The sequence below is a fragment of the Lissotriton vulgaris genome, chromosome 8 (genome assembly GCF_964263255.1).
Source record: "Lissotriton vulgaris chromosome 8, aLisVul1.2, whole genome shotgun sequence".
Classification (NCBI taxonomy): Eukaryota; Metazoa; Chordata; class Amphibia; order Caudata; family Salamandridae; genus Lissotriton; species Lissotriton vulgaris.
In genome coordinates, this window is record NC_141696.1 from 613,816,184 (window position 1) to 613,836,955 (window position 20,772).

A 20,772-nucleotide genomic window follows, 5' to 3' on the forward strand; every position below is an offset into this window, starting at 1 on the left:
CGAGGGGGGCGGGCGGGAGAGGACGAGGGGGGCGGGAAAGGACACGGACGTCGGGAGGGAGGCGGGAAACGTGGGGACGGCGGGAGGAGGGACACAAGGCAGGACAGCAGCAAGCACGGCCCGGCCGGACCAGACTCGGGGGCGTTCCCGGCGTCGCGTGACGTCGCCAAAGCCAAAGAATCTCGGGAACGCCCCCGTGTCTGGTCCGGCATTGACGGACGCCTCTCTGTTCCAATGGCTAGCCTCCATTTATGGAGCTAGCCAATGAAGCAGAGGGGCGTGTTCAAGTCACCCATACTAGAAACTACAGATTTCTCTGGAGGAGGAGCCTAACGGCTCCGCCCCCCAGCGAAACCTAAAAATGACAACACTCCCTCCTTAACCCCCCCCCCCCCCCCACACACACACAAACATACTCGAATAATTAATGAAGGGACCATTGTAGAACTCAGCCTATATGCAAGAAGCCCTTGGGCTGGAGGGGCGGTGGATAAAGAGGCCGGCCTCCCTGCGCCCCAGAAGCCCGCTATGAACCCCCAGGTTGCGTTGGCAGCCACATAAATCATGGTTGCACTGTTATTGGGACTTTCTGTACCATGCTGCTTCCCCTGGGCCGCAGCAGCCTGGCATCAAAGGGCTGCCAGCTTACTCATTAACCCAGTTTTAAATACCAAGGCGGAACACTGTCTCCAAACGTTATCCGAAAGCATCTTCGCAGGAACCCACGCATGCGCACCACGGCTTGTAGTTTTGTCAGCGCGTTCCTTATCTTCGGGCGGATGCTATCGGCTCTTCAGAGCCTGGAAAGGTTTGATCCTGTTCCAGGCACTTGCTCGATGTTTGGTTGTAAGGATGCCAAATAATAATATACCTCGCGTGGGGGACAAGCGGTTGAAAAGTCTCGCTCTCAAAGAATGCTGCTCTGTGCATGGCTCCGTGCGTGCTCTGGGGGTTGCAGGTTAACCCAGGGCCGGCCGTTTCGGATCAGCTACCCACGTGCACGCGCTCCCGGGGCCTTGCGGTGTTTCAGGAATCTGTGTTATGATCAGATAACCTCCCAAAACAAGAGCAGGCCTGCGCGTCAGCCCGCGGCCGGGCTACGCTGCCCCAGCTCACCACTGTGAGAGCGAGATTCGAGCAGCCAGGAATGGCCTTTCAGAATTGGTTAAAAGGAGGAGCAGTAAGTATTGTGAACGGCTGTGAGTTTCAATGACACTCTAGCAAAGCACAAAAGGAGTTTTAAAACCTAGCTAAAAGTTGGGGGAAAGGCTGAGGCTCCAGTTTCTGTAAGAGGGGCCACACCAGGACAAGAAAACACGTGGTCTAATGTCCTCCTCATCCACCTCTTTTGGGGCGAGGCAGAGGTTTCTCCTCCCGCGTGTGTGCCAGAAATTGGCAGCTTTTCCATTGCTCCCTACGATACAGGAAAGCCTTTATTGGCCTTGCAGCTCACTGTGCACTCGAGGGCATCTGCTTTTGTATATTTATTTATTTGGGATATTTTTTCGAGCGCGCCTGGCCTCTTACGGTAACTTCAGATCTCCGGAGATTTTCTTTTTAATGAAAGCGTGACGTGGTCACTAGCAAGTTGGAAGTTACAGTCCATGTTCCAGAGTGGCTACCCCTCTCCTGCTCAGAGAGTGTTGCATTGCATTATCGCTATAGCGCCCTCGCAAGTGTTGTGGGCGCGAAGCGCTGTCTGGCACCTCATTTGGTGTCTCTCAAAGGAATGGCTGACTGCGTTGTTGGCGTGTGGGTACCATTGGCCGGCTGTGCCTTAGGAAACAATATTTAAATATGGTGCCCCTGCTAACCCGACTGACTGCTCACGTGCGCAAGGCCCAATTTTATTTAATGCATATATTTATGTTTATACAAATGCATTCGACAAGTACCTGTGCGGCCGTTGTAAAAACAAGTCAATGACGCTGTACATGTCCCCCTTCCCCAATCCAGACACAGGTTCCTAGAAACATACACACACGTGGGGGCTGAAGTGGCACCTCGTGTGGGGGTGGGGGTGTTCGCCCCAATCCTCGCCTGTGCACTGAGGCCATGTCCAGCCTGGGGTGCTGCCACCCCGTGATTCGACCCCGGAGGGGGAGGGAGCACGCGAGAGCTGTGGAGAGCACGCTGTGGGCAGGAATGCGCGCAGGCACCAGAGCAGAGATAAGGGCGCAGCGCGGCGCTGCGCCTCCTCTTCTAGTGCGATGGCAGCTCCCCCAGCCCGGGAGGGGGGAGGCCGGGGGCAGGGCGGGGCCTCCATTGATAACCAGACAGCAGATTAATGAGCGCGGCTCAGTCCGCCCGTGTTGTGAAAGGGCTGCGAGTGATGGCGAATTTGTTTGTGTGCATGTTTTGGGGTTCGGGAGGGGGCTCTGCGCCCAACCCCGTGTTGTTGTCCGAGGAGTGACAAGGAGCAGGGACATTCAACGCTGACAGACGTGAGGCTGGGGTGAAATCGCCTCAGCCGTGTGCCCGCCGGCGCCCTTCTTCCATCAGTGTGACAACAATGGGAGGTGTGGGCTGAGGGGCGCGGGGCCTCCGTCGAGGGTGGGCGTCCGGGCATGCGCCCTGCAGACCCCAGTGCCACCAGCAGTGCACTCGAGGCGGAATCCCGCCCGGTCAGGTGCTGGCACGGACTATGCTTCCGAAGTGCAGGGTTTGGTCATTCTTGGGAGTGATGGTTCATGGATGCGCCTCGCCCTTCCAGGAGCTCAGAGCTCTCTCACCTCAGGTGTGTGCTGGTGTGTTATTGCTTATTCAAAGTATGTCACGCTTTGCAAGGCACGCCATTGCGCTGACCTGTAAAATATACATTGTTTGGCTCCACGTCCGGCTGGAAGCTGACGTCGAGGGTTCCCCCGGAGTCAGCCACTCACAGCGCGGCTCCCGGGGCAGATCCTGATGACGCGGCGAGGCTCCAACCAACGGCGGCGCAGCTCACGGGGACAGGCCCACAGCAGCGGCCAATCAGAGCGCGCCTCTGCCGACGAGCCTCCGAAAAGCCAGCAATGCGGTCGCAGCCCCTTCGTGCCTCGGCCAAGGTGCCGAGCAGCTGCCGGTTGACCCCCGGGCGAGACGGGATACCACTATTTGTGAGGACACGGGGGGGGGGCGGGAGAGGACGAGGGGGGCGGGCGGGAGAGGACGAGGGGGGCGGGAAAGGACACGGACGTCGGGAGGGAGGCGGGAAACGTGGGGACGGCGGGAGGAGGGACACAAGGCAGGACAGCAGCAAGCACGGCCCGGCCGGACCAGACTCGGGGGCGTTCCCGGCGTCGCGTGACGTCGCCAAAGCCAAAGAATCTCGGGAACGCCCCCGTGTCTGGTCCGGCATTGACGGACGCCTCTCTGTTCCAATGGCTAGCCTCCATTTATGGAGCTAGCCAATGAAGCAGAGGGGCGTGTTCAAGTCACCCATACTAGAAACTACAGATTTCTCTGGAGGAGGAGCCTAATGGCTCCGCCCCCCAGCGAAACCTAATAAATACAGACAAGAAAATAAATGGTTTTCTGTCTGTATTTATCAGTGAAAATCGGTAAAAACGGAAAACAGGGAGCCTTAATCATGATACTGCCCACGTTTTAGGGGAATCCTTTAATATCAATAGAGCTTTCTTAATCCAGGCTCTGCTGCAAGTGAAACATTTGGCTGGTCACTGGGAGGCCTGCCTTTCACTCTGGAATCTGACTATCACCGTACGTGCCTTATCGCATGGTAGACCATCCACTGATGAAATCTATTTATTGACACTAAATGAACACTGGAAAATTGAGAGCTCTGTTGCAGACAATTGAGTGGCTCAGGGACAATATTGCAAAATTTGTCTTTGCTGTCTCCCATTTTTAATGTTAATTTTGGAACATTCTGTGCTCAGTGGGTGCAATGTTTTAATATCCTTCAGCCCTTTTGTGTCAGGCTATGTTGTTTGTTAAAGGTCCTCTCCCTCGTTATTGGACGTCGACTATAGCGCAAGCCTATAGCTGTGGTTCAGGCCTTTAATAACCATTAGAACATTGGAATGTTGGGAGCTCCATTGAAAACAATGGAGTGCTCTGGGCTCATAATGGCTGGTATAAGCCTGGAGCGCCAAAATTCCAACGTTTCTTTGTTCACAGCTCTGGCTGTGAATAAAGGCTTCAGGGAGCCTAAGGGGATTCCAATCCCCTCACGCTCCCAAAAGGCTTTGTTTTTTTAGTTAGAACATTCTGTCCTCTAGTGACAATGTTCTAATAGCCTTATAGCCATTCGTAGATGGGCTATACCGCTATTAAAGTCCCTCTCCCTTGTTAAAGGCCCTCGCCTTCGGCTCGGGGCCTTTAACGCTGGAGAGGGCCTTTAATAGCCGGTATAGCCCTCTACAGCGGGCTATAAGGCTATAATATTGCCTCCGCAGAGTGCTATGTAGCTATATTAGAATACATGTTCAGTCTATTAACTTTCCGATTATCTGTCCTGTTAGCAAAGGCTTGGTGATGTCAGCTCTAGTTCTATCTTTGGGTTTCAGCCATTTATGAATGCTTACTATAACTTCCAGAACAATAAGTGTAGCGATAAAACGCGTAATAATAACACTGTTAGACAAATATGTGCTTCTGATATTCTCCTGATGTGTTCCTCTGTCATCCTTGATCATTCCATGCAATAGTATAAAGTATGTTATTGAAAGTGGTTAGACCTACTGTCAGTTTATTGCTCCATCTAGTTTCCCTGGAGATGTGTTAGAATGTTCTAGTCTCTGATGCTAAAGGCCAAAGTTATTTTTTTCTTTGCATTTCCCCCTTATTATGCAGCCAGATCTCTTTTACTCCCATAAAGGTAGAACCCTGTTTTTCTTTCCACTGGTAGTTATATATTACCAGTCGTGGCCTGCATGACTCGCAGGTGGGGGGCCGGGGGGGTCGCACAGGGGGAGGTTTAATTGTAATTATAAAAAAAATAACTTACCTTAGCCGGCTGGACCCGGTCCCGCATCGTTTCTGCTTCTCTGCTCCTTGCAGGAAGCCGGCAGCCACCCTCCCCTCCCCTAAGCCAATCACAATGCTGCAATGGCAGCGTTGTGATTGGTGGGGACAGCGCCCAGCCAGGTGCCTATTAGGAGGCCATTTTCTCCATGTTGGCTGCATGCAGCCTACATGGAGTAAATGGTAGGGTACACATGGCTGGCTTGGTCGGTCCCAGAGGGCCGACCAAAAAGTCGAGGCCCGCAACATTGGGATAGCCACTCCTCCCCTGCCATGTTGCAGGACCGCCCGTCCCCAACCAAACCCTTCTGCTTTCTCGCAGTGCGCAGTAACACAAAATGGTATTTATACCATTTTATGTTACTGCTTCTCGCACTGCAAGAAAGCAGTGGGATGACGCTCCTCTGCCCACACGGAGGAGCCACCCCTATATATTACCACGGCAGAAATCTGTTGTGCATCATTAATGTTTGCTGGTAAATTTGAAACATCGGCACAGAATTACTTTGTTTATTGTTAAAAATGTTTTCTTGTGATCTTATTTTCAAGTTGATGCCAAGATGCCTGAGAAGGATACCCAAGTAGCCGATGGAGCAGTAATACCTCACATCAGTGGCTGGCCTCTGGCACTGCCTTCCTTACCTCGTGGGCCTCAACCAACCCCTAGCAACTGGCAACTGGCAAAGCACTATGGAGTTTTGCATCTTCGCAAGAAGAGGGCCATTTTGTTTCCTAGTGGAGTGAAAGTGTGCCCAGAGGAAACCCTTGAGCAAGCTGTTGCAAACCATCTGAAGTATTTTAAACTCCGAGGTAAGTCGATGGAAATCAAGCAGACCTCATGATTTCACACAAGAAGCTGGTGGCTGAGCTGTATCTGCAAGTGCGCCCTTGTGATTTACATAGTACACATCTGCCATAATACGTGTCAACCAGTATGGCCTTGTAGTGCTATTGTCGGGGGAGAAGATTACTTGCAAGAGCACGTGTGTGTGAGATTGTAAAGGGTGCCGGTGTAGGCAACTCTTTTTGTGAAGGGTAGTGTTTGTGAGGGTCAAGGATGTGGTGCAGCCATGACACAGTGAATCCAACACTACATCCATGTGAACCTGTATCTTAGAATACCAAAGAGAATGTGTTGCAATTTGTGATAGTATTGGTGAGGGATTGTTAGCAGCGCTTGCATGTGAGCAATGAGGAAAGTTGTAGTGCCCAAGTCTTGGAGTAGGTGCCATGCATTACTCTGGACGAATCTAGAGGTATTTAGACATCATGGAGAAACTCACTTTGAAGAGCAAAAACAGTCAGGTCTTTATGGCTTTAAGGGATATGGAGATGTCCTGAATAGTGTGGATTCATAACAACAGAGAGTACCATAGGTTTGCATCTATACAGAAAATAAGGAGCCTCAAAGGCAATATATGTTAAACTAGGCGATCTCATGAGAAGCATGTTCTTAGAGGAAAGGCTGCATCTAAGGAGGCAATTGTAAAAGTTTTGTTTGGTGACAAAATCAAATCGTAAGTTAATGTGACCAGAGCAGTGGAGCTTTACCCCCTAAATCTGTTCACAGCTTGTGACAACAGTTATCATCCTATTTACCTTCTCACTAATGATGCAGATATCAATGACACACCTTGGACTGGATCACTTCCTTCCTTTCTAATCACATCCAGATGGTCTCCCTCCCACCTATAGTTTAGTTTGCTCACCATGTACTCTGTGGTGTCACTGAAGGATCCACCATGCAATGTACATGGAAGGCCTCAAAGATTATCTTGAAATTGAATCCTGCAACAGACTAGGACTCATTTGTGCTAGGATTCTCCACCTCCTCATAAACACGTGAATGACCTAGATTTCTATACAACGAAATACTAGTAGGATGGAAATCCTAATGTGTAGCTCAATGCTTAAAACTGTACTGCCTTCCTTGTGCACCCCATGGGCTTTCGGATTAAAAAAAGGGTGTGTCTTAGCTCACCGTTTTCAATTCATATTGCCGATCTCTCACAATACCTCCTTCTACTTTAAATAGAAAGAAAATGAATCTCTTAATGTATGCAGATAACATACTCTTGTGTGACCCATGTTGGAATTCAACATAAATTAAACAATTTTACTCAATACTTAGAAACTTTGAGTTTATCAATTAACATAGATAACATGAAGAGTATGCTTTAATGACGTTTGATTCGTGTGAACAAATAAAATAGTTAATTAAAGCCCAGCAACAGGAGGTAATGCCTTGCTATACTTATTTAGGGTTATAATTCAGAGATTATTTTTTCAAGTAAATATTATGCTAAAGTCCAGGAGGCTTTCAAACCCATAAGTGTTTACTGAAACTATTTAGTGCATATGGCAGGCAGAAAATTGATGCTCTTTTAAAGGGCTTACAGCCAAGATACCTGATGTATTACTATATCCCTTTGAATGCCCTAAAATGTCAGATTATTGTTTTTTAACCCAACTTGAAAGTTCACTGTGGAAATCTCACGTGATGATGTCAAAAATGTGCTCGATCGAAGCGTTAATATTAGAATTAGACATGGATGCTTAACCATGTCAGGAATATGGCAAAATATTATAGCGTGGTGTGTTTTAAGAATACATTAGGTATTGTCATTAAACCTTCTAATCCACGATGAACTGTCCACATTAAATTCTAATTCAACCTTTTATTTCGCCTTAAAGAAAACTACAAATAATCTTTCAATTCAACTCGATGCAATTTATTATGCAATAGCTAAGTCTATTTCTAAGAAATGTTGAAAAAGGCTTCTAAAAAAGGAAAGTCGATTACATGATTTTAATCATTGGCAAAATGTTACCAGACTTAGATTAGTATGTTATTTTTTGCCGAATCATGGTATGCAGTTTGATCTAAAATTGAGATATGCACGTTCGGCTTATCTTAATTTTGAAACTGGGGGTTTACAAATAGCAGATAATAAGTGGTGTAATTTGTTGTCGAAATGAACAAGGGAATTAAATTTTTGCCTCCACCTACTCCAGGATTTGCATCATGTACTGTTTGTTTGTCTGGCGCTATCCAATGAGAGGCCATATTATATTTTACCCATATTGGTTAAATGTGGGATTGAAACATATGATATGGTCTTGGTATATACTCCTGTGACCTCTGAATTTTTGTCATCAATTGTAGTTTTTGAACATTATTTTTAATGATTTAAAGTTTTATTACATATTTTATAGAACACACAATTTGACAAATGACTAGGCCCTGATTCATAAAATATGTTCCTTTACTATTTTGTCTTTGCTTAATTTGACTTAAATGAGCTTTCTTTCTAATCGGATATCATTTAAAAACTAAGATCTTCTCTGGGTTAGGAGGTTCTGTTTGAAGAATCAAATCAGGTTGCTAAAGCACGACGATTCAAATTTCACTTTTGAGGAAGCCTTTAGGGTGTTTGTACAAGGAATATTTGATTACAAAAAATAGTGCCAAATGATTATTTTAAAGCAAATTTGGTCAGTAACATTGGTAAACACGAACATTTAAATACTAGTGCTTGTCGAATTTGTGGGGTCCTCACAAAGGAATGTTTGGGCAAAACGGTGCATAATGGACCATATTAGGACACTCAGTGTCTTACTTGTAGTTTTTAGCAGCAACATTCATTCTCTTATTTACATTATTAATTATTTTTAATGATATTCTGCTGCTATTTGGTTTTAAAATACGTAGCCTTATTACATTTTGGTCATTTTAATTTCATAGTTTTGTACATGTATGGTATGCATGGCTAACAAAATAAAGGATTACTACTCTATAGGACATTCACTTTGGTAAAACGTGCCATGTTGTGCATTTTCAGACATTTCCAGTCAGTAGTACTAACCACATATGAAAGGTATTAAAACATTTTACACATAAATTTCAGTTCTACTCACTAGGGCGTGTTTAAGAAACATAACTAAAACTGTGCTTTTTAAAGAACGTCAGGATATCTATTTTAGTTGATATTAACTTGTTATCCACTTGTGGCGTGGAGGGAGATATCTATCACACAGGAGGTTTAGTCTGCTATTAGCTCAGGTTCAAGTTATATGCAGGGCCACTGGAATTATGTGATTGTATGGCTCTGACGTTTTTCGCATAATTATAGATTTTCTGCATTTGCACATAATCCATCATCTTCTGCACAATCTACAGATTTCATCAGAAAAATATTTCTAGCTCAAATGGTTCAAAGTTACTAAATAATCAGTGCCACGTGTTGCTGTGCAGTGGAAAACCCTTTGCAAAGGTTGACTATCCACCATTCTGTTATTTATTGCTATATTTGGGTGTTAAAGTGGTACTAATGAGGTGCAACCAATGCCAGACAGTGTTAATAAGTGTAACAAGCATTTACAATGCAATGGTTTTGCCTTTGTTAAAGTTAGAGCTATTGGCATTGCTCATGACATTATTTTTATTTATGTTTTTTTTAACATAAATAAATGGCATTGTCATTTACAATGCCACTAGCTTTATCTCGCAAATGACACACACAAACACCCACAGAGAGCCCCCCCAAACACACAGAGAGCCCCCCCACACACACACCCACACAGAGCCCCCCACACACACAGCCACACAGAGCCCCCCACACACACAGCCACACAGAGCCCCCCACACACACAGCCACACAAAGCCCCCCAAGTATAAGGTACTTAAAATGAGTAATTTTGTCAAAATGACACGTCATGTGTAAGATTATAATGTGTTATTACGCATGCTCCGTGTGTGCGCCTGGTATTGTTTGGCATTAAGATGTGATACAAAGTGACCAAAATGGTGCTGGGGCTACTGGACCAAAATGCATTACATTCACCTTGCTACCAGAACCCACGATCTGGACGGAGTTCGATCATTTAAAAGTGATTTAAGACATAACACATCGAAAACATGCCACTTCATACACAGTAAACTTGACGAGCTATAGCAACACGTTTTTCAATACAACGGGGATGGACACCAGTACATGGCTGGGGCTTTAAGAAGACGTCACCGTCCAACGCGTTACTAAGGCGGAAGTAAATGCAGCGCTCCTTTTCAATGGCCTCACACGCCCATCACGATTGCTAGTCGGCTTGCTACAATGAGTCATTACTATCGGAAACCGCATCCGACTTTAATCTTACGTTTTACAGTATTTTTACACGTACCCTCCAAACAATGCTTCCGGATAAATCGGTGCAATATTTTTTTTATTTTTTAAAGCAGAGGAGTTACAATTGATAACGTTTTCACAACGGTGGAGGGTAGATTATCTCTCTACAATTGTCTTTGACAAAATGAAGAACAATGATTATTAAAAATATTCTGTCGCTGTCTATACATGCGTGCTTCAGACTCGAGAGGTGGGGCCTCCAAGGAGACACTTTCTCTGCGGATCCTGTGGGGGGGATGGGCGTGGCGCCCCTAATCTGATGGTTGTGCCCGAGACTTCCAATTATACGTAACCCAACTCGAAAGTCAAACGGGCTGCTGGCGTTATAGTCCGCGGCGATTAGTTTGTATTTACCTGCGTGGTAACCTCCTTCGGTTTCCAATGTGGCCGTAGCTCCTTAAGCAGCCGCATCGCTCCTTCGCGGCACCCGCGCTCATCTACAGTCAGGTTCATCCTTGGCACGTCTGGGGAGCCGGTAGGGACATGAATGTAATGTGACATGGTGGGTCTTAAGAAGCAAAGCAGGGTGGCGCGGGCGAGGCGGTTAATTTTGAGGTATTTCTGGTTTTAGGGGGTACAAAAAACGTCGCCTGCTGTACTGTCCGTGTATTGCCAGCTGCCCGGTTTTTGTGATGTGCTGCTTGCCGTCTGACAGTGTAAAGAGCACAAATGATGCCTCACTTTCCCTTCAACGACAATCAGGCGATCTGATGCAGCCACTAGTGTTATAAGGAGCCGGCTTACACGGAAAATTGCACTTCGACTCTCCTCCCCTAGCAGCCCCCGCCTCCCATAGACACTCTCAATGACGGCTTCCGAGGTGCCTGCCAGGACTGGCCTGATGCACGCGTCACTCTGAGGTTGGCAGTGACGTCTATCGACACGAGACAGTACTGCGCGTGGAGTGTGTCCTACTCAGCTGCTCTCTGGAGCGCTAGCTTAGCGGGGTTAAGAAACTCTACGGGCCAGATATAAAACCCTGCTGACTGATAACGATCCGCATAGGAACACGCTTGCACAGTAACATCAATGCAACCAAAGAACAGCAGCATAACAAAATAAGCAAACACCAACACTGACTCATATGGAACGGACACACGGAGAGGGGGGGGGGTGCGGGGGCGGGAACGGACACACGGGTAGCAGGAGGGAGCCTCCCCTAGTCCCAGCAAACAAAGCACTCACCTGGACTTCGTTCCGGGGCCGAGGCGGCACTTGCTCTTTCCCCGGGGCTCCTCCTTCACTCGGGAGCCTCGGGACAGACGACGCAGGCTGCTTCCTGCTCTCCACTACTCCTCCTCCCGATGACACGGCGGAGGCTCGGCCAGCTGGGCCAATCCCAGCGCGGCCCTGGCTGTAGACGGATGGCTGCTTCCTTCGACAGGAAGGCGGGTGTCGGCTCAATGCAGACCCAGATTCGGGGGCGTTCCCGAGAACAGGCTTTCGGCTGACGTTGCCAAAAGCCAAAAATTCTCGGGAACGCCCCCGAATCTGGTCCGGCATTGACGGACAGGCCAGTCTTCCAATGGCTAGCCTCCATTTAGGGAGCTAGCCAATGAAAGACGGGGGCGTTCCTGTCTCCCGTATTATACTCATTAGGTTTTCGCCTGCGCGAAAAAGATGCGCAGAGCGCATCTTTCACCAGGCAAAACCTAAAAATGACAAAATATTGAAGTAATACTATCACAAAATGTGCCACATTACGCTGCATAATTTGCCTCTTTTTGCCGTATAATTTACTCCCCCCTGCCAATAATTTGGCCCTCCCCTGACTCAAAATTCCAGTGGCCCTGAGTATATTGTCAAGGAGCCCAGACAACAAAATCATTAAGACAGAGGAGGAAGATAATAGTCACAAATGGTGTCAAAAGCTACAAAAAGGTTCAGGAGGCTGCTAATTCTTTAACCAATCCCTTGCTGGTATAGGTGATAGTGCCACCCTGAATCGAGAAAGGAAAACAATTTGAGAACCATCCGACAAGTATTAGGTCCTGATGTAACTTTGATGAAGATGTAGTGTGTTATAACAATTATTTTATACTGGTGATTGGGGACTGTCCACATATCCTGCTAAAGCAGACAGATCCAATTTGTTAGTTATGTCCTGCTGATTTTCTTGGGGGTTAACTCACACTATCAAATAACCTTCTGACAATGACCGGATGGACACCTACTATTGTAGTAAGACAGAAAGTGAAAAGTAAAATTATTAGAGTTTGAAAGAGAAATGCCATGTTTTCAGTATTCTGAACCTGGGTAGTAAAGGGTAGACTGTCTAGTAAGAGCACTAATAGTAACAGTAACGTGTATCCTCTATTTCCCAGCAAAAATACGAACAGTCTGTTCTTGTCAAGTAACTTGCATGGCAAGCTCCCTCATGCTCAGCATCAGGAGTGATGAAACTTCCCATATCCAGGAACATGTATGAAAATGCCACACATGTTCAAAAACACGTGTAAACGGCCTCCACAGTTCAAACAGCATGTATGTGCAGTCTAAACAGTCCTAACAACTGGTAATCCCTGGCGCCTCATTTGAAGCAACAGGACACACTAGCACCCAGCTGTCCACCAGCATGTTTGTAGGTTCACTATGCTATATGCCGAGCTATATCTCTGGCAAGCCATGAAATTCCTAGCAGCATATCAGGCCAGTCTCCACTTCCCAAGCAACACCCGTTCCCATTCTAAACATGCCCAATAGATATGTAAGGCTAGCTTTAATATTCCCAGTAAGAGATGCAGCTAATGACCAATAGTTGTAATTTAGAATCTCCATTTTCTTTGCCAGTCATCCAAACTCTCTCCCTCTGATTATGTGGGAGTCTCTCTGTCTTTGTCTCTTCCTATTTCAGCTCTCATTCCGTCCCTTTCTCTCTTGCTCATCTCCCTCTCTATGTCTCTACCTGCCTTTCCTCCTTTTAAGTATACCTTGCTATCAGACTGCTTCACAAGCCTTCTTGTTTCCCAGTCTTCCTATTTCTCAGGTTATCCTCTCTCTCTCTCTCTCTCTCTCTCTCTCTCTCTCTCTCTCTCTCTCTCTCTCTCTCTCTCTCTCTCTCTCTCTCTAGTTATTTCTCCCACTGTCTTCGAAATCAGGGGCCTATTCATGAACTGGTTTGCGTCGCTCTTGCACCACGCAAACCTTACATGTGATTTATGAATGCAAAAACAACTATTGATGGACGGAATGTTGCACAATGGCAAAACATTCACCCCCAGTCACAGATCTGGGTTTAATCCATAGTTGTTTTGCTCAACATCACCACCCCAGTTCAGACATGGCCATATGCAAATCAGTCTTGACCCTGTGCCTCATCCACCAACTCACCCCAGGCCTGCGCCTCTTTTTGCATTCTGAAGCAGTATTCTATGTTCACAACTTGCTCACTTCACGAGCCCCCTTTTCCAGTTCCCTATCCCGGACTTGCCGGGGCCTTCCACTTGCTAGTGAGTACGCCCTTTGCCAATATGTATGCCAGATCTAGGAACCTGGCCGTGACCTTGGTTTTAGCGGAGTGGGGGAATAGGTTGAGCAGCACATGACTGGGGGTGCAAGGGATCTCCTTCTCAGTGATGCATGCTGTCTCCCGAACCACTTCTTGCCAGTATCCCTCTATCTCTGGGCAACTCCACATCATGTGAATATAACTAGCCCCGGCCTCCTGGCATCGGGGGCAGCTCGCATCCACCCGATTAAAATAACGGTTAATTCTGTCAGGTGTAATATATGCCCTGTGCAGAGTGTAAAAACTGATTCATTGGAATCTCGCGTTGCGGGATACCTTTGTGGCCCGGAGCAGCTTATTCTCCCAGTCCTTATCCGTTATAGGACTCCCAATGTCTGTCTCCCATTTATCTTTTAAACTCTCCAGTGACCCCGTGGAGTCCCGCCGGATGGCTCTATAGGTACATGAAACCGCTTTAATGACACCCCCAGCTAAACTCATGTATTCGCATGTAGAGTGTGTAGGGGGTTTCATCGCCCCCTGAACCCAGTGCCTGCGCATAGCCCCAGTGACCGCCCCATATAACAGAAAATTACCCTGTGGAATTTCCCAATTTGCTTGGAAGGCCGCAAATGTGAGAAGCTAACCGTACAAATCTCCTATCTTAGTGACTCCCGCTTGCGCCCATTCCTCCAACCCTCTCCAATGACCCCCATGCGGGAGTGCCTCCAATAGCACCACGGATATCTCTGGGGGGTAAGGACGTTTCGTTTTGGTTTTCTGAAGACACCTGACCCAGCAATTTCTTATTACCCTATGTTCAGAGGATTTAATGGTACTCATGAGTGTACTCAGGACATCTGTTCTATTCGGGGTGAATGGGGGTGTCCTCCTGTCCAGATCTAGACTTCCTGCTACCCACTGTGTGAAGCGTTGGAGCTGTCCCGCTAGATAATCCTTTTCCATATCTGGCCCTGCTAGTTCCCCCTCTGCTTGTGCTCTGTGCAACGTAACCAACACCACTCTGTGCCTGCTGGGACCCCAAATAAAAGTGGCCAGTAGAGAGTCGAGGGATCGGAACCATGTCTTGGGGATCCACACGGGGAGCGTGGTAAAAATATATAACAATCGGGGTAGCGCTACCATTTTCAGCAATGATATGCGCCTCGCCACTGACAGGGACAACGTCCCCCAGAACGCCATACTGCCTTTGAGATATCGGAGAGCCCCCTATATTTCCCTACTGGTCGTCAGAGAGATCATGATACACCCTAATACCCAGGTATCTAAAACAGCGTGCTTCCCACTGGAGGTCCCCCAGGCCCGCTGGCGGCAGAGCCTCCCTTGCTATCGGGAAGAGTCCTGACTTCTGCCAGTTGACCTAGAGTCCAGAAAGTGTTCTGAACTCGTCCAGCATGTGCCGGGCTCCCTCCTACGCCGTGACTGAGTCCTTCAGGAAAAGCAGTAAGTCATCCGCATATAATGCGATATGGTGCGTCTGCTCTGCCAGCCTAATACCCTCATACTGCGTCCCTAATCTTTCCACACACGCCAGCGGCTCTATCGCCAGTGCGAAGAGCAGGGGGGAGAGAGGACACCCCTGCCGTGTGCCCCTCTCCACCCTGTACTGCATGGAAATGATGCGGCCCGTACGTACCCGCGCCACAGGGTCCTTATAGAGTAATTTGACCCATTGAATGAAGCCCTGTCCCAACCCCATCCTCGCGAGGACTGCATATAAGAAATCCAACTCAAGACTATCGAATGCTTTCTCAATATCAATGGCGAAAATCGCCCCCTCCTGCTCCTCTGCTGCACCCTGTTGTAACACCGCCAACAGCCGCCTAATGTTCAGGGTGGTGTTTCTGCTAGGGATGAATCCCGCTTGGTCAGCATGTACCAAGGAGGTCATATGCGGCAGCAGCCTGGTGGCCATTATCTTACTGAGAATTTTAAAATGGAGATTTAGCAACGACAGTGGTCGATATGCAGAGCACTCTGCGGGGTTCTTATCAGTCTTGAGCAGAGGAACCATTACCGCCTCTCTCATTGTGGGTAGTAACCTCCCACTCTCCCACGTGTCCGGGTATAGCTCCACTAACCTGGGAGCCAGCTCCACCAAGTATGTGGCATAAAACTCCTGGGGCAGTCCGTCCGTGACCGGATTTTTCCCTCTTGCCATAGCTTTGACTGCCCCCCGGATCTCCCGTTCCGTAATCGCTGCTCCTAGTAACTCCGCCTCCTCTGCCTCAAGTGTATGGAGCGGAAGAGGTGCCAAGTATTCCGTGATTCTGTCTATGTCGCGATTGCCAGTGCTTCTGTATAGGTGGGGGGAGTACTCCCTGAACCTGCTACTAATCTCCTCTTGCGAATGTAACGGGGCCTCCCCTGGTCATGTATCGTCAGTATTGTACTTCCCCGCCGGGACGGGTTAGCGAGCCATGCCAGTAATCGCCCAGCTTTATCTCGCTCATCATGTGTCCTATCCATGTATTTCCGGAAATCAAAGCATCGTAGACGCTCTACCTGCACTGCCACCTCCTCCTTAGCCGCCAGGAGTTCCTGCCTCAGTTCGGGGTGTTCCGAACGCCTCTTCTCTAAGTTTCTAAGTGCCTCATCTGCTCTCTCTAAGTCTGCTGTGAGCGCCCTACGCACCCCAATAGATGTAGCCATGCATCTCCCCCTGATCCCAGCCTTAAAGGTCTCCCATTCCGTGATTGTAGAGTCTGTGGTGCCTGCATTGACAGCAAAATATTGTATGATGTGTTCCCTAGTCTCCTGTTGAAAGACCTGGTCTTCGAGTGCTTCCGGTTTGAGGCGCCATGTAGGAATGGGTTCCAGAATCCCCCCGTATCGAATCATGAGTGGCTTGCGGTCCGAGACTGTTCTGGTCAGGTACTCTGTCCCCCCCAGCTGGGTGTGGAGGCCCGGTGTGCTTAAAAAGGTGTCTAGTCGGACGTGTAAGTCATGGGTGTGGGATAAGTGCGAGTAGTCCCTATCTGTCGGATGTGCTTTGCGCCAGGCATCCACAAGCCCCCAGCGAGCCTGCCAGTCCCTAAAAGCCAGAGCCACTGCATGTACTGGAGATTCCCGAAGCGGTGGGTCCAATCGGTCCATTTCGGGGTCTGCAACGCAGTTAAAATCCCTCCCTATTAAAACCGCCCCAGTCATGTACGGTGCCAATATTCCTGACAGCTGCTCCAGAAACCTAACGTGATCCATATTTGGGCCATATACATTAACCAGGGTGGCATCCTGCCCATCAAGCCTTCCGGTTGCAATCACGTACCTTCCCTCTGGATGTATTTTATGCTCAATAGGTTAGAAGGGGACTCCTGCCCGCGCCCAGATCAGGACTCCCCGGGCAAATGCTGAGTAAGACGTGTAAAACGCCTGCCCTCTCCAACGTCTGCGCAGTGCCTCGCCCTCCTTGTCCAATGTGTGAGTCTCCTGGAGCATCGCTATTTGCACCCCTCTCCTATTTAGTTGTGAGAATATTTTATACTTTTTACTCATGGATTGCATGCCCCTAACATTCCACAATATTATATTATAGGGGGTCTGTGTCTGCTGCATGAGTATTAATTTTTACCCCATGGCATGCCCAAAGACCCAGAATCTCTATGCATAACAATCAAGCACTTCTTGCAGAGTAGCCTGTCTTGGCCTCTCCCTCCGTCGACAGCAGCATCCCTGTCGACGGGGGGAGACAGGGATGCTGTTAACCCTAATACCAACCCCTTCCTAATACTAAAAGAACCATCCCAACTCCCCAGGACAAGTGAGAACATCTCCCCCATACAAACCGTGCACTTCCGTGCTCAAACAGACAGACTTCAAAGGTGGTGGTTAGGCCAAAGTCCACCTGGAGGATTGCCGTCCTCTCCGCCCCTCCGGATCCCCCCCCCCTGGCTTACGTAGCTCAGGTAGGCATCAGGGAATCCCCCCAAGTGAGATTCAGGGCTATGGTACCGACAGCCCCCTCTATCGCCCCCGAGCATAGTCCTGGGTATACTCGTGCGCGCGGCCCATCTCACATCAGGTCATCCGCTGATCTGGGAGTCACATGTGGCAGGATCTGGCTGGCGTCTCCTACCAAACTTGAGCTGGTTTCTGAGTCTGAGTCCCTTTGTTCTTCTCCGGATGGCGATAGTGATTCCCGGGTGTCTGCCGCACTCAATGAGGCCAATACGCCGATCCCACTGGCCCTAGCTCGGTTCGCCTTCTCTGCCATCGGATGGGTCTTTGAAGCTGTCCCTCTGTCAGGTGAGCGCAGCAAGGCTTTGTCCGCTGGGCCGTTTCCCCCTCGCTGCTGTCCTCGGGGATCTTGTTCCTCAATCCAGCCCCATACATCCTGGGGGGGTGGTAAAAAAATTATGCACTATGCGTAGTTTGGCCGGGAAAACTATAGAGTAGGACACCCCCATCAGGTGCAGTTTCCGCTTGACCGCCGTAAAGGACGCTCTTTGCTGTTGCACCTCCCGAGAAAAGTCTGGGAAGATCCGTACCACACTGTTGTCTATTTTAAGCTGCCCTTTAAGGTGCACCTGCCCCAGCACATGATCTCTATCCTTGTAGAACAAGAGACGGGCCACCACTGGCCGCGGCGGCCTGCCAGGTTGCAGGGCTTGAGCTGGAACCCTGTGCGCCCGTTCTAGGGCAAAGAATGTGGACAACCCCTCCTCCGCCACTTCCATGCGCAGCCAGCGCTCAAGGTACGCCACCATATTGTTCCCTTCGACCTTTTCAGGAAGGCCTGTGACTCTAATGTTATTCCGGCAGGCTCTGTTTTCCGCATCCTCAGCTCGCTGTTCCAGTATCTGTACTCTTTTCTCTATGGCCGCGAGTTTGCTTGTCGTTGCTGTGACTGGTGGCCGCAAGTTCTCCATCTCTGCTTCTGTGGCCATGACACGGTCGGCCAGTTTTCTATGGTCCGCTCGGAGGTGGCCCAAGTCCTTCCTGATGGTGTCTATCTTAGTTTCCACAGCTAGCAGGGAGTGTTCTATGGCCTGCAGGATATCATGGAGGGAGTTCTTCTTGGGGCATCCCTCCTTCTTTCCTGGGTCCTGGGCGGGAATTAGAGTCTCTGTGGTCCTCGCTCGCCCCTTCTTGCTGCTCAGTGTCCCGCCTCTTGGTATTCCAGCCCATGATGCTCTCAAGTCAGTAAGTCTCACTCCCGGCACGGGCTATGACAGGATGAAGGTGGTAGCCGCCCTACTTGCCGTCCCTGCAGGGTGAGTGGTGACTGGCCCCCCCAATGCACACTCCTGCCATCATGCAATAGCCAAGCCACAATCCCGTCCACAGCAGAATTCAGTGCCAGTACAATAACAATGTTCATACGCCACAGCCGCTCCCAACTCTGCCGCTGTGGGACCTCCTCCTCCGACCCTGCCTTCTCCATGTCCCTGACCGGTGCGCGGTCCCAGCCACCACCACTAGAGCACCTACAGCTCAGGAGATCCACGAACAGTTGGTCCACGGTCCAGGCTGCCCACTCACGGCCCTCTGTCCGTCGCTTCGGGGCACTATCTGTATCTCGCGCTCCACTTTATCAAGTCCGAGGAACTATGCGGCCAGCGACCCTGCTCCAACTCCTGCTCACTCCAACAGCCCCAAAGTAGCAGTTACAGCAGTGGAGGCTGCTGTCTGGGCACTTCTCCTGCCTGGCGCTACGCCACCCCACCGTAGCCGGTGTTCCACTGCGCCACCCAGCAAGTGCCCCTCCGCAGCAGCTTGTCACTTCCCTGTTCCCGGGCGTCCAGGATTGCCCTGGGACACCTGGCCTTCACTGTCGTGCCCCACCGTGAATCTGCCATGAATCTGTCCTCGGCCAGCACAATCGCCTCTCGGAGGCCTGCCCCCACACTGTGATCCCACCACGTTCAGTTCAGCGGAGGGGGCCTCACAATGCAGCTCGCAACCAGTCCCTCCGCCCCCTCAATGCCTCTCTCAGTCTGGATTCGTTGCCTTCTCAATTCCACAATTCCAGAATATGATTTCTTATACTCCCCATTTGCAGCCCTCCATTGACCTCATCGTAACAATGAATTTATGGCAACCATTCCCACCCTTAACCTTCAAAAACTCATTGCTCACTAAGGTGACACCCTGGAGGAGTGCTCAGTTCACCCAAGGGTGCTCCATCTCCCACTCACTCCATTCTACCTTAGGTTACGGCACTCTTCCCAGACCAGTGCACTACACAGCAGTTTCTCTTGCAGTCAAGGAGATGTGCGAGAAAAGTTGTGCGTGTGTGGCCCCTTCCCCAGTCCGCTTTTGTGGTGAAGTGGAGTTGAGAAAACAGTCTGGCACAGAAGACTGAAATGTGAAAGAGATAGAATTCAGTGAACACATGCAGTCGTCTCCTAGGCTCTAAATAAATATGTTAAAAATGGGTTTTCTTGTTGGGTAGGGTATGAACCTAGGCCAGACAGAACCCTCCACTCTAGTCATGTAGTGTAGTTCCTATATCCCTGATAGGCTCTGCACATTGGAATAATATACTCTATAATTATGCATTAGTGTGAGGTCAGTATGTCTCTATCGAGTACATTAAACTTAATTACTTGTGTGTGCCAGCTAACTCAGAGGTCACTAGAAACTTCTTGAATGAACAAGAAGGGATTCGTTTCTGACAACCGGATAATTATGACAACTTTGTTTCCCTTAGAGTCAGAACAATCTCAGAATCGTGGAAACAATAGATAACAGTTTCACTCAGTCAATCGTGCATGCTTCGTTTCTATAGAGTTTACATAGAAATATGTAGACTGGCATTTCAATAAAAAGGGTTTATTGAACAGTCTTATTTCTCATGCAAGAGATATGAACTGCTACAATCTTAAGACAGAATGAGATGTACAATATGCACTGTGTTTGCAGTAAGATAAAATAATACTGTAATAGCATGGTTTGTAGCTATGACATATATTCATAAAAATACATACATAAATAACACAGGCTAAAATACTCATCTGGTGCATCTAAAAGAATCCTACCCCAGTGTACCTAACCTAAGTGCAGTACGAAGGAAGAAGTAGGTGCTGTTTAGTTATAGTCTAGTTTAGCTGTAGTCCCTCTAGGTTCTAGTCTGCCCCATACCTTAGAATGAGAGACGTTGGAATCTCTTTTCCGGGTCTCGATCTCTAACACCCTGCAAGGGGAGTCAGA

The 20,772-nt window shown here is 48.8% G+C and overlaps 1 protein-coding gene across 1 annotated transcript in view; it reads left to right on the forward strand.

Moving 5' to 3' along the window:
- Positions 1-20,772, forward strand: part of IMPG2 (interphotoreceptor matrix proteoglycan 2) — a 904,006-nt gene that overhangs the window by 12,536 nt on the left and 870,698 nt on the right. The window contains exon 2 of the mRNA XM_086934482.1: positions 5,518-5,778. Coding sequence (XP_086790608.1) covers positions 5,518-5,778 — 261 coding nt within the window. The remainder of the gene's footprint in view (positions 1-5,517; positions 5,779-20,772) is intronic.